The sequence below is a fragment of the Epinephelus moara genome, chromosome 6 (assembly GCF_006386435.1).
Source record: "Epinephelus moara isolate mb chromosome 6, YSFRI_EMoa_1.0, whole genome shotgun sequence".
NCBI classification, from domain to species: Eukaryota; Metazoa; Chordata; class Actinopteri; order Perciformes; family Serranidae; genus Epinephelus; species Epinephelus moara.
Genome location: NC_065511.1, coordinates 10,923,535 through 10,937,852, shown reverse-complemented (window position 1 = coordinate 10,937,852; position 14,318 = coordinate 10,923,535). Strand labels below are relative to the sequence as shown.

General features: G+C 40.6%; 1 protein-coding gene across 1 annotated transcript in view; it reads right to left on the bottom strand.

The window, feature by feature from the left end:
• Positions 1-9,723, bottom strand: part of si:dkey-122a22.2 (uncharacterized) — a 32,237-nt gene extending 22,514 nt beyond the window's left edge. The window contains exons 1-7 of the mRNA XM_050047183.1: positions 9,565-9,723; positions 8,752-8,914; positions 8,494-8,565; positions 8,256-8,332; positions 7,336-7,436; positions 3,834-3,950; positions 1,804-1,878 (exon numbers count right to left, since the gene is read on the bottom strand). Of these exons, the coding sequence (XP_049903140.1) occupies positions 1,804-1,878; positions 3,834-3,950; positions 7,336-7,436; positions 8,256-8,332; positions 8,494-8,565; positions 8,752-8,914; positions 9,565-9,624 (665 nt within the window). The 5' untranslated portion in view covers positions 9,625-9,723. The remainder of the gene's footprint in view (positions 1-1,803; positions 1,879-3,833; positions 3,951-7,335; positions 7,437-8,255; positions 8,333-8,493; positions 8,566-8,751; positions 8,915-9,564) is intronic.
• Positions 9,724-14,318: the final 4,595 nt, after the last annotated feature.

Below are 14,318 nucleotides of genomic sequence, written 5' to 3'. Positions count from 1 at the left end.
TAAGGATTATTGCAGAAAATAAGCTCTGTGGCAAACAAGCGTTTATGATACTTACATGTTTCCAACAAGACAATCTTCACAATGTAAAAGAATTAAAGAGCTAACCTTAGGCTATAAATGATCTACACCACAGTCCCTTGACGTAACGCCAACCCCACAGCGAAGCTCAAAAACCATGTTCGGCGTGATGACATTCTGTAATTTCATTTGACCCCTTGTTAGTAGCAGTATCTTTTAAGACACCTAAATGCTTCAAAATTCACAAGTGGGATATTTACTGACATGTTTTAGGTTGTAGAAAAAAACTGAAAGTCTCTTAAGCTTGTGTTGACCACAGGTCTTATTTTAAGCATCTAACCAAGAGCCCATTTAAAAAGCCCACTGACTTTAAGATGAGGGAACCCACAGTGCTAAAATGCTACTGTAACACATTTCTTGGTTTTAGGACTAATTCCTGGGGCACTCTATGTTGATTTGAATGAGAATGTCCATTCTGCTGTTGCTATATTTCTATGCTACTGTACTACTTCACTTACTGTGTTCAAGTATGGGTAATTACTTATAAAAGAAATACAAATCCAATTGTATACTACCAAAAAGGTAAATTTATTTCTTAACAGGAGTAGCGAGGATCTGAACATGTAGCACACTTTGTAGCTTTAAAATTGAATATAATGGACAAATGGAAAAATGTATGATAAGAAGACCATTATGTTGATTTTCACTGAGAGGAATTATTATTCTTTTTATGTTTTTTCACCTCTTTTAATCACAATTTTAATGTTTAATTCTTTACAGAAGAAAAAAAAATCAAATGATAGACACTGCTGTCTTAAGATAAAAATATCTAATGGGTTTTGAACAAAAGAAAAGCCTTCTGATCTGCTTTGTAAGTGAAAAAACAAACACTACAGATACACTCCAGAGATTTGTTTATTATGTAGCCACTGCTGCTAGGCTGTCAGTGACATCTAAAAGATTAGCATGGTTTGCTAAATTATATAACTGATTAATTACGGTCTCTTCAGCAGTGAAATACCTTTAAGGCTTACACATGACACGCTTTACTTGTAAACAATCTGAGATACTGTTAATATTGCATAATTAACACTTCTACCAACCAACATTCCTCCTCCACTCACACTCCCGGTTATCATTAATAACAACCCGACCCCCTGTATGATAATTAATGCATAATGAGATATATGCTGTGACAATGACTACCACTTGACATATATCTCGCCTGGAGGATTAAAGCAGTGTTATTACACTTTCTGTCACTCAGTCCCGAGCACCGCTGAAACCCTCGCGCTCCCCTCATCTGTTTCATGCTAAAAGAGTGTGATCAGCTAATGAGTTTCTTTGGCCTCCAATTAATCATGCTAATGAGCCCCACCCAGCAAAGATAATCAACTACTCTCACCATAAAAGCCAATAAGGGAAGAGTTTGGAGCTTCACTTGTGAAACATGCTTGCATCTCTGCCTCCACTCTCCTCATCCTAATCCTCTTTCTTGATACATTTCCCTTTTTTCTTCTCCTCTTCCCTGCCTCTCGCTTTTTATCTGCTCCTCTCTGCCCTTCAGAGCTCCTTATCGTCCTCTCTGCTCCTTTCCACGCTCCTCTTTTCTCAATCTTCTTTTCCATTCCACTTTTTTCACATCCCTCTCTAGTTTCTGCTTCTTCAACATCTCTCCATCTTCTCTCTTCCATTTTCATCCCCTGCTCCTGCCTCCTTTCCTCTCCTGTTTTTTTCCCCACAGTCCTGTCCTCCCTACACCCAAGAAACCAGCTATAAACTCACCAGTACTCTTTCCACTGTTCGTCCTCAAAAACGTCCTCTGGGATGGGATCAATCAGCACCAGGTCTGACACTTGCCTGAGGACAAAGAGAGGACACACACTCAGATGAAGCAAGACTCATTGACTACCCTTGTCCACTTTACCCTCCTGGCCCAGGCCGTAATGAGTGTGAGATGGATGGTGTCATCCCGTCTGTCTTCCTGTAGATTCGTCGGTCCTCTGTCCCCACAGACAGATGACCACACATCGGCTACACCAGTTCCAGGGGCAATATTTCCATTTGGAAAGGTGTCATCCACTCACCACTACTTAATTTTCTCCCTTAACGGCAGCAGCATCATGCCTGATTAAATACTAAATCTTTCATCCCTGGTACGGGCTACTTGTCACGTTAATCACTACTTTAACTCTGAGATGGCTGAGTTATGGGGGGTGATGGGAATGGACACTGGAATATATTTCTTTAAGTGTGACTTTGGGAGGCACTGTAAACCATATTATATATATGCAGTATGCAGTGCCTCCCAAACTCACCAGCTCTACTAGGTAGAGATCAATTCACTGATTGGTTAGACACATAAAGAATATGTCTGTATATTATTATATCAACAAATCCAATCAAAAAGCATTTAAAACATCAATGAGCCACTCTGTTGCATTAGGTGACATGTTCCTTCATTACCATGAACACACACACTTAAGTTTATTCAACCTCACATACACCATCCTGCTGCCAAAAATACACAGGCTTAGGCTGTAGCTCTGTCTGAAACAGCGAGTGAAGCTTTGGCTGAGCCTGTGTCGTGTCCTATGGCTTAGGCTCTGGACACAGGCTCAGCCAGAGCCTAAGCCACAGGACACGACACAGGCTCAGCCAAAGCTTCACTCGCTGTTTCAGCCTCAGTCATCCTCCATTCAGACACCTACCTATGTAATGTAGATCTGTCTGATCTACTTGATCTGTTCTGATCAGTCACACATGCAAACGTGTTGAGGGTGAGGTTGAAGCAATACAAACAATTCCTCAAAATCCTCCCAGATCCATCTCCTTACAATTGCTTTATATTCTAAATAAAAATGTGTATACTGGGGTGTCGGTAGCATAGTGGATAGTGCCGGCGCCCCATGTACAGAGGCATTGCCTCACTGCAGCGGCCGCAGGTTCGAATCCGGCTCGCAGCCCCTTGCTGCATGTCAGTCCCCACTCTCTCTCTGTCTCCCCATTTCACTCTCTGTACTGTCAATAAAGGCAAAAAGCCCATATAAATAATCTTTAAAAAAAATTTTTTAAAAAAGTGAATACTTTCGTTTTATTTTGTGTTTTATTCTAAACTTATGTTATGACAATGTTATGAAATTTGGACTCTACGTGCTCATTTTCAAATTAATGTTGTTAAACAAAATATTGAACTGAAATAAACAGAGAACAAAATTTCCAAAACTTTAAGATGCCATTGTTTGTTTTAATCTGATCGGTCCACCTTTAGTTCACCTCACACCTTCAGATGACGACAGTGTACACCACACTTAGAAAATGTCTGCCTTAACACAGCTGATACAATAAAATACATATGTTTAATATAATATATCAGTATTTTCTCAGTAACAAGTGCAACAAATGGTATTTTAGCATATTTTAGGTTTAACCGTCTGCCTGTGTTGTATTTTAAAGCATTTTTCTTTCATTTATATAAAACAGACTCTAAACCGATTGACTTTGCATTAACCACATTTTTATAAGTTATTTAAACCAAATTTAAGAGCAGAGCCGCTCCTGAAGTGTTAGAGCACTAATGCATTATAGCTGCCTGAAGAGTAAACAGTTTTAAATAAGCAGTTTTATAGATGTAATTTGGCACAAAGTTACAAATTGCAGTTCTGTAAAGTTAGGGGACTCATAAGTTACAGACAATAACAAGGCTCCTCAGGAGCCATAGATGATATTATACAACTCCTTTCACAGGCTGAGTAGTACCCATCATGACAAGACCTTTATGCGTATAAATGGTATTTTTATGAAACAATACTTACACATCATGAATGTGGCTGTAAAACCTGCCATTGAGTGTGCCAAGCTCAGAGCCCACCAGGATGAAGGGCTTGGCTATTCCAGCAGCCTGCAGGAGTCGGTGCAGATCATCCACCATCCTGGAAAACAGCAACACTCATTTGTCTCGGCACAAAACCAGGACAAGCTGCAAACTGGGCCAGCAGGTTTATTTATTCAGCTAGGTGGGACTAGGTCTCATCATTAATCTCATTAATTTCTAATCTACTTGTTCAAAGGTTTATCAGGAGTCATATTGAAAAGCAAAGATAACCTAAGAGGAAAATTAGAGTTACTAAAAAGAGACACAAAAATAAACTGCAATGCTAAAACCCAAATGACTGCATAAAGGAGGGGACTGCTGGCTCCTTTTCACTGCAACACACAGGAAAAAACACAATCACAAGCAAACTTCTATCATCGGAGGGAGCATCATCATTACATGAGATGCAGCAGCTCCTCTCTGAGAGCCATCTGCTGTCCTGGGTTTGTTGTGCTAATAAATCAAACCAGATGTGTCACACTGAAATGAAGAGTTTTCACAAGACTCCCAGGGTTAAGGTTAGGTAGTCATCAAACTCCTTGAGATATTGAATTCTGAGATATTGATTGCTTGCATCCCAAATGGGCGGCTGCCTGCGTCCTGGGCCAGATGCCAAGGTAAACTAGACTGCTGACCACCGGTGAACGACACCAGCTCATCCCTGAGGCAGATTTAAGGTTTGACAAACATGTTATGATGTCAAATGCAAGAAGATTAGAACCCGATCCCACGACAGTGTGAGGCTGGGCAGAGCTATGGTGTGTTCAGCAGGGGAAGGCACGCAGTGTCCACATATCAGTCTGTGCTGGCTGCAACATGAATGAGAAATCCCAAACGGCCACTTCATCATGGAAATATTGAACCCCAGTGGATAATTACTGTGCAGTGGTAAATAATGCAAAAGTGAATGTGATGTGTGTTACTGCACTGAGTGTGGTGTAGCTCTAGGGTTGGTCTGTAGCTTGTGTGACAGTCTGATAGATCTATTGCAGAAACAATTAACTGATCAATGGAAAATCAGTCAACATACTCACAATGACGATGCTAGCATGCTAATGTTAAACAGGCATTATTTTACTATTTTCACCTTCTTAGTTTAGCATGTTAGCATGCTAACATTTGCTAATTAACGCTTAATGTTAAGTACAGCCGAGGCTGATGGGAATCTCATTAGTTTTGCAGGTATTTCATTATAAACCAAAGTCAAACATCTGACTTTATAATGGTGCTGGTTAAAAAATTAGGCGGTCACCAAAATGCATCCTTGGGAAGCCATGAATTTTATGTCAATCCATCGAAGAGATGATGAGATATTTCCAAAAATTACAAAAATTGGCTTGATTCAGTTTCTCAGTTGTAAGAATCTGTTGATTTGTTCTGTTCTTTATCTTTATGCATAGGCGGCGCTGTGGGGGAGCTTGGAGGTGCTTCAGCACCCCCAAAGAAGCCCATAGCACCCCCATAGCACCCCCAAGAAATTCTCATTTTTTCACTGTCACTGAATAAAATTGTTTTTGTTCAATTGTGTGACATTATCTGGTGGTCATATTATTAATAGGCTATTTATGAATAGGCTAATGCATCAATTAGCGAATGTACCATAAATAATGTATTATCGGGTGCCTGATAATACATTATTAACGGTAGGTCCTGCCCAAGCGCAGCACCTGACCCCCCGCCAGGTTGAAGTGATTGCGGAAACAGTGTGGCGGGCGCTTTGATGAAAAAATGGAGCGATTCTTGGTCCCTAAGCGGCTTCGTGTGATCAACCAGGATCAACCAATTCAACCAAATAGCAGGAGGACCAAAGATCTGGATGCAGATAAAATCATCAATGCCTTTGCAAGCAATCACAATAACAGACACATCGTTCTCCTGTAAAGACGTCCACACTGTGTGGTCCCTCTAATTCCACAATGCGCATGATTTTTTGTTGATTTGGACTCTGCATGCTTATATTGGTAGGCTATATCCACAACTCCTTAGCACCTCCAATTAATAGTCAAGCCCCCCCCAGCACCTCCAGGAAAATTGGGTGCCGCCGCCACTGTCTTTATGACCTAAAGATCTTTCGGTTTGGACTGACACAAGCAATACAAAAACATATTTAGGGCTCAAGGAAATACATTTTTTTCCCTCAACTGTCATGCTATTTATCAACTAGATTGTCTTGTGTGAGTTGCCAAGTGTTGGAGATATCAGCCATAGAGATGTCTGCCTTGTCTCACATATAATGGAACTAGATGGCACTCGGCTTGTGGTGCTCAAAGTGCCAAAAAAATACACGTGAAATACTGATCAGCAATGTCTCTTCCCATAAATCATGACAGGGTTACTCAAGATAATCCACAGACCTTCATGCAAGCCGTTTCATGTAGGAACTATTTTCTTTACAGCAAACTACACCCACCAATCGTATCACTGAGAAGGAAGCGTGCATCTACTGCTAGCTTATGTAGCACAACTGAGCTAGCTAACATTACAGCTCAGCTGAGGAGGATGTCGTTAATGTTTACATCTCATGCTGTCACATACACAAGCCTCTTGTCCATGAGTAGATGCATGTTTCTGTTTGCACAGTGATACAGCTGGCAGGTAAAGTTCATTAGAGAGAAAATAGTTCCTACGTGGAACTGCTCACAACCAGGTCTGTGGATTTCTTGAATAACCAGGTCATGAAGACACTGCTATTGAGTTTTCATAACAATTTTGTTTTAGCTTTGAGCACCACAAGCCAAGTGCCATCTAGTTCCATTATACTGGAGAGAAGGCAGACATCTCTACAGCTGAAATCTCCAACACTTGGCAACACACAAAAAACATTTTGTGTGTTTGGAGGTGAACTGTACCTTTAACAGATTAATTTAAAAAAAAATCCAGATGAATGGATAATAAAATAGTTGCTGTTCCCGATAGTCGTCCTTTGAGTTGTTTAGCTCACACAAAAAACTGTCTTGGTTGTTATATAGACACTACATGAATTATGACAGTCATCAGCAGTTTTTGTTGATGAGGGGGAGGAATATGACTTGCTGTATCTCCTCCTACAAAAATATCTGGCACAGCCCAAAATATTTTTCCTCCTGCAGCCTTGGTGACACAATCATTACAAAAGGCATATGTCAACCAAAGAACTCTCCAAAGTAGATTTTGGCTACCTGCAGTCAGCACTTAACAGACCCAGATTCATCTGCACCATGTCTCATTCAACATTTCCACAAATTAATTTTACAAACTCAGCTACAACAGATAAATAAGACAGATGGCCCTGCAGGTGTAAAACAGCCCACTCATTCATTCAGATCACATTGTGGCAGTGATAGCACCAATTAGAAACAATGACATTGTGTTTACAGTGTAGAATTTGTGTACAGCAGAAAAATGCCAACCTACATTTTAAATGTTACACTCAAAATGACTGCCAACTTAAATAGTATACTGACCGTCCAGTTGTTGACATCCCCCAAACTTTCTCAGTTCCTGTGGTTTCATTCTGCATCAACCGCTTACTGAAGCCCAGTCCCATTCTGTCATAGGTACAGACCTGAGCAGTGTGACAAACACGATCATCACAAGTTTATGGGAATTTTTCAATAACATCATGCTCTCAATAAGGACTCAGCCCCACACTATCCTGTGAAGGTCCTTTAAAAATGCATGATGGCAAAGTAACATTGAAAAATAAGAGGTGGTGTACACAGTGCACTGTAAGTTTGTTTTTGTAACTGCTTATGTGATTCAGTTGTTAGGATGTATCTAGGCCCTTTCCCAACAAGCCTGTGACCTCATTTGGGTCACATTTCAGACAAACAACATGGGGCAGGCTGTCAGCCCAGACTTTCTGCTGTACTGAGTCCTTGTTGAGCAGAGAGGACGTGGCAGAGCCACTGCAAGGACTGTCCCTACATGACCCTGACAACAAACAACACTGCTGCATTAGTAGTAACTGACTCTAGACAAAGTTCACCACAGTGGATCTTCTTGGTCAAAGGCAAAAGCAATGTCAGTGTGCTAATTCACCTGTATGAGATATATTCACCTGAGGTATGTTGTTCAGTTCTGATGAGCCCACTTGCTTTAATTGTTTTTTTAATTTTTAACTATACATGCACTAAGTGGAGAGATGTCAGAGTGGGCTGCCCATGACAGGCGCTCTGAGAGGTTGGGGGGTTCAGTGCCTTGCTCAGGGGCACCTCGGCAAGGGCACCTCTCCAGCTACCAGTCCACGCTTTTTGGTCCGGACGGGGACTTGAACAGGCGACCCTCCGGTTCCCAACCCAAGTCCCTATGGACTGAGCTACTGCCGCCCCGTTTTAACATAGCCATTCAATACAATTCATGCTAATTGTGTCAGTTCACTCACCATTGTTAGCGTGGCCACAGTTTCTTGGACATGCAACCAAACATCTGAGGACATTCCAGCTGGTGCATCAAGTATGACTTAAGAAAGGGAAACAAACTGGTTAGGTTGGGCTCAGCAAAACAACACAAACAAGCCTCACAGACATTGAAGCATGTGCCAGAAAATATTCATCCTGTTTCATAACTTAAACGAAAACCAGTCATGGCAGAACATAAAATACTGTCATAAGATTTATTACCAGCTGGTTGTCCTTTTCCTTTACACAAAAGGTGCATCTTTTGACCCAAACCAACATCAACAATCTGGCCATCTGGATGTAAGAGGGAAAAGGACAGAACAACAACAACAGACTTTGAAAACGTAATAGAAAAAAGTACTGACAGTCTCCCACTAGAGACAGTCTAATCAACACATTTAATTAATATATTAAAAAAGTTTTTTAAGTTGATATGAAATCAGTTTGAAAGAGCAATGACTTTGCCTAAGATAAGAGTACCTTTAGGCATGAGCATCTGTCCTTCTCTCTGCAGCGATGCATAGTTGAGGAAGGGAGGGACGAAGATGATCAAGAGTAAACACTTTCCAATGGTCATGAGCACAGAGCCGTAAGACGCTCTGCCTTCAGTTACAGCTTGGCTGTGCAATTTTTTATCCCGATCCTAATTCATGTTGAAAAGAAAATGCAATGTTAAGTCACACATTGACCTGTTGGAAAACATTCATATTTTTTTATATATTCATACATACGTTTCAACTGTACATGTATGATATCATTTCAGCAATTTCAGTTTCCTTGTCCTGCGATAATATTCGGTTGTTATCACAACCCTAAAGGTTGCATGAGGGCATCAGGGTGACCATAGTGTGTTGTGGTAGACGATTAATCTTTCCCCAGGTAACTGACATATATCGTTGTTGTTTTATTGCTCTGGATGCATGCCGAATTAAAGAACAGTTACTAACATTTGTTACAAAATCGATTCCGAAGAGGTTTAGGGGTGAGTGAGCTGTAAATACGCAAAAAGGTGTTAGAATCGCAGTTTTTTGAAGGACATTCGGTTATTCTTCTCTGGGTAGAAAACTGGGGGATAATGTCGCATACTGTGTCATACTCCAGATAAAGTTAGCAGTGTAAAATCAGTATAAGAGCAGGAAAACGTCAATAGCAGCCCTTTATCTGAAAGAACTAGGACTGGCGAACAGATTAACTATTTGCTTTTGGAGTCAGTCAGCTAATGTTGGCTAACAGAGATCTGCTGTCACATGTACAGTAGCTATCAGCAGCTGGGTGTCGTTAACGTTGCATTACCTTTTTATCATCATTGACACGTTCATTGTTTGATGCTTGAGCTTCCGTTCTTCTACGCATTATGAAATGAGGTGTTGTATTCAGCTGTAATAGTTCACAAACTGTGCAGAATCATGTACACAATGAATGAAATAGTAGCAACTTCCTGGTGGAAGTACAGAAGCCGACAGGAAACAAACTTTCCCTTGCGCGTTGCGCTGCTGTTACCATGTACCACAGCACATTGTGCTCAGTGTGTACCTACTTTAACATTTATCAGTCTTTTCCTTACTGTTATTTATGAATTACCTTACTTTTATATTTACAGCTCATATTCCTAGTTGTGTTTACTGACGTCCTTTTAATTCATTTCACTGTCAAAACGAATAAATCAAGTTAAAATTCATCAATAATTTTTTAATGTTGTCAATTACTGTATATTTAATATTTATAACATATCAGTCATTGATTGATTCATCTGGTTGTTTTACCTCTACAGTATATATCGTTCTGCCAGGCATACACATGATAACAGCAGTACAACTACTGGCCTGCAGGGGTCACTGTATCCTACAAACCAATCCTATATTCTACATCACAATGCATTGCACTCAACAGCAAACACAGCGGGGTTAACATTACATGGGCTCATTATCAACATTTATATAATGCCCTAATATAAACTACAGGTCAATGACTAAACACATGGAAAACTTAGACTGCATCTTAATATAACCAAATGACGATAATCAGGAATTGGGGCTATGACAGCATGTCCTCTACTCCTCTCAGAACAAACACTCATCATGTATGATAACACATTTATGGTGGGCAGGACAGCTGCTACCGAGACAAGTAATATATGCAAATTGCTGTTTTTATGCAGTCATACATGTGTGGCGCGTCAAAGAGTGCTGGTTTGCGTCATTCGGGGACTGTGACATCCATACTAATGAATTCTGCATCATTCACACAGACTTTCACACGGCACTTGTTGTGAATTGGGCCTGCAGTTTGGCTGTGCTCCACGTCAGTAATCACCCGCACATTTCACACACCAGGGAGACATCAGATAATAAAGCCTAATGGTTTTAGGAAAAGATTCAAGTTTTAGGCAACAACAGAAACACGTCATCAGAGAGGGAATATGAGACCTTATTTTTGTTTTCATTCACAATCCTGAGTCCAGTAGCTGTAAAGATGCATTTTATTTTATTTTTTTGTATTTAACATTCACAATAGAGAGTACAAAGCCAGACTGCCCAGACTATTTATCCAGTAAATTTGTGTCTGTACGAAGCAAAACCTTAACAATAAAGCCTGTTTAGATAGCAGGTGACTGGTGACTGGAGCCATGTAGGGAATTCATTGCAGTAATTAAAAAGGACCGAAATGATGAATGTCAGGTATTGACTCACTGTCAGGCTGGTTGTTTGTGTATATGTGCGTGTGTGCGTGTGTGTTGTTTTTGTTTCAGGGTATCCAGGGTTGATTAAAGCTAATGACGCAGGGCCTTCTCTGCCTCTTGCTTCTGTTCCAGCTCTGCATAATTAGGATTGAGAGGAGGATGGTCTAATCAGACAACTGTGGCTTCTCTCTGCAGTTTGTGAATGCCATTCAAACGGCAGTCTCTCGGCCCTTGACTTCTATGTGGCCTGTCAGTCTTTACAGCGATGAACAAAACACACAGGTCGTTTGCTGGCTGCCTCCTGTGGGAAATCAAAGACAACTCGTTCCATCAAAGATTTGGACTTAATAACAAGATTCGCCACAGTAACAGAAAAAAAACTCTGGTGATGCATGATGTCCTTGACTGCTGGACTAAAGGTTGGTATTTGTCGTTTGTCCCTTGGATTACCAGTGCAGAGTTCAGGGCTTTACACATCTCTGATTGTTGACAGAGCTCTAAATCATACCCACGGAATCCAGCAGTGATTGAACCCTGAGGTTGTCAGACATGATCTGCTATGCTTTTGTATGATTGCTTTCTTTTTCAAATACACTTTCCCTCTATTCCCTCTGTAACACATTCTGTAAAAAAAATCTGTAATTTTTCTACAATATCCCTTTAGGGATTTACAGTGCATTTGCTGTCCTGTTGTATTTACAGTGACCTTTAGTCAGTAGTATTATTAAAATCATCTCTTGTATCAGTGTAATCACGTAAAGGTCCAGTATGTAGGATTTAGGGAGCTATATTGACAGGAATTGAATATAATATAGTAAGTATGTTTTCTTAAGTGTATTCTCACTTGAAAATAAGAATTGTTGTGTTTTTGTTACCTTAAAATGAGGCATTTTTATCTACATAGGGAGCGGGTCCTGCTATGGAGTCCACCATGTAGCACAGCCATGTTTCTACAGTAGCTCAAAATAGACAAACCAAACACTGGCTCTAGATAGGGCCATTCCGGTTTTCATGTCAGTCACTGTAGCTAGTATCCCCTCTGCAACGAGCAGTGTTGGAAAAAGACAGATATTTTCAAATGTGAAACTGCTTTCAGGTGGATTTATACTTGAGTGTCAGCTCTATGCAAAGCCTACACTGTTGTGAGCATTTATACTTGCGCTGGTGTGTCTGTCACTCTGCAGTTACACCTCCAAAACGGTAGTTGGCGGTGGAGTTTTGTTAGGTAGTTGATTCAAAACACGCCAAACACACATTAATCATGGCTTAATAGTGACGTTTTCAAACCCAAGTACACAAATCGGCTTCACCATAACTAGCAGCATCCACCGACAAAGCACTTGTCTTTTTCTGGACACATTTTCCCCACAAATATAACATGCTAATGTTATTAGCATAAGCCAATGGCCTTTTACACTGTGTAAAATAGCCTAGTGGCTAGCGAAGTTTTCCCTTATCATATGAAGCCAGGGACAACAGCAGCATTTAACAAAGGTAACGTTACAAAATTTGGCTCCATTACAACTCACACAGTTCAAAGACAAAACAATTGTATTATCCTAAACACGTTTTCCTAACCATTACGATATGCTAACGTTATTAGCACAAGCCTATGGCATTTTGCATTGTATAAATTAGCCTAGTGACTAGCAGAGATTTCCTTTATTCATATGAAGCCAGGATAAATCACACACAGGATTTAAAATAGGGACTTTTCTGTGAAATAAAGGTGAATAAAAGCTTTGTTTCCACTTAGGGAATTGGTTTTCAGCTTACAAAATACACAGCAGGTCGCATCATCACGACATGTACTTACATTTTTGGGAAGGGCAGGTCAGGCCACAGCATACTGTAGGTTACGGCGTTGTGTCTGCATTGATGCAGAACCTACATCATACTGTGGGTACAGCCTTGATTCGATGCAGAAGTATAAATCCCTCAGGAGTCAATGTTTTTAGTGGTTTAAACCTTAAAGTCAGTTTGTTTTGGAGAGGAAGAGCCCTCAGTGGATAATTTGAATCTTAACTTTTCAGAGAACTTTTCAGAGAAAAAAAGGTGAGCAGACATTAGCAGGTGTTGGGCTCGCAGCTCGTCTCCGATGAGCCAAACTGCATTGCAGAAACACTGATTGGTGACAAGAGAATGCTTTATTCAGTGTTTTTACCAGTTGAAATCAGCAGGTCAGGTTGATTTGGAGAGCAAAAGACCTCTGCTCTTGGTAAATACCTTTAACGTCCGGATCAGAAAAAAGGTTTTAGCAGGTGCTTGTCACAGAGATGCTGAACAACATTGCAGAAACATTGATTTGTAATGTGAAACTGCTTTATTCAGTGTTTTTACTGGTTTTAATCATTTGGCCCGTTTGTTTTGAAGGGGAAAAAACCTCTGCAAAAAAATTCAGCTCCCAGTAAAAACCTTCTGAACAGTGAACACTGAGGAAATTCTAACCGGAAGAAGTTTCAGCTAGTTGCGATCTGCAGTCCTCATTGCTAGATGCCACTTAAGCCCCTTGAATCTTACATGCTGAACCTTTAAATATAGTTATGTGATGATGTTTGTGAGTAAACTGCTCTTCATAAAAAGGGTGCTGTAGTTTCTGTTATGTTTGGCATTAACATAATGTCCTTTAGCGCCCATGGAACAAGAAGAGAATGTTCTTTATAGTTGGCTGTGTACACACTGCTATTCTAATTAGACATTACTCATATAGAACATCTGCCCCCAAGACCCATGTAACATCTTCACACCCATGGTGCACAGAGATGAAAAGCCATTCCCTCAGTGCCAGGTCACCTTGACACCATCTTTGCCATTTGTGCCATGTCTGGAGGCAGCAGCCATTTTTAAGGCGTCGCTTCATCCCCCTCAGCCTTGACATTCAGCACACAATGCATTTCATCCTTAGTTACAGGGCACCTTTCCCACACAACGGATATGGGATAGGACAGCCAGTAAAAATGAAGAACAGTGCCTGAGTCTGAGTGCAAATAATAACCTATTATTTTGACATTTCTCACATGCCTGTGCTTCCCAGGCCAGTTTCAGCTCCCCCCAACAAATGCTACTCACTTTTGCCCTTTGCTTGATCTCAAGCCACGAAAATTGGTTTCTGAGGTAAATCACATCACAGCGAAGCATCGGCACACAAGCAGGAGACTTTACTACATGTACATGAAATCAAATGGTAATTGAGATAGCATGGCAGGCGGATAAAAAAGCCATTTCCTGTTTGTCTTATCTGTTTTGTCACATAGAGCAGGTTAACCAGGTGACATTTCCGCACTGGGCTATCTTTATCACCAAAGGCCATCACCAAATTCTGCTGCGGCATTCATATCTCACAACATGTTGGCTTGCCTTTATTAAA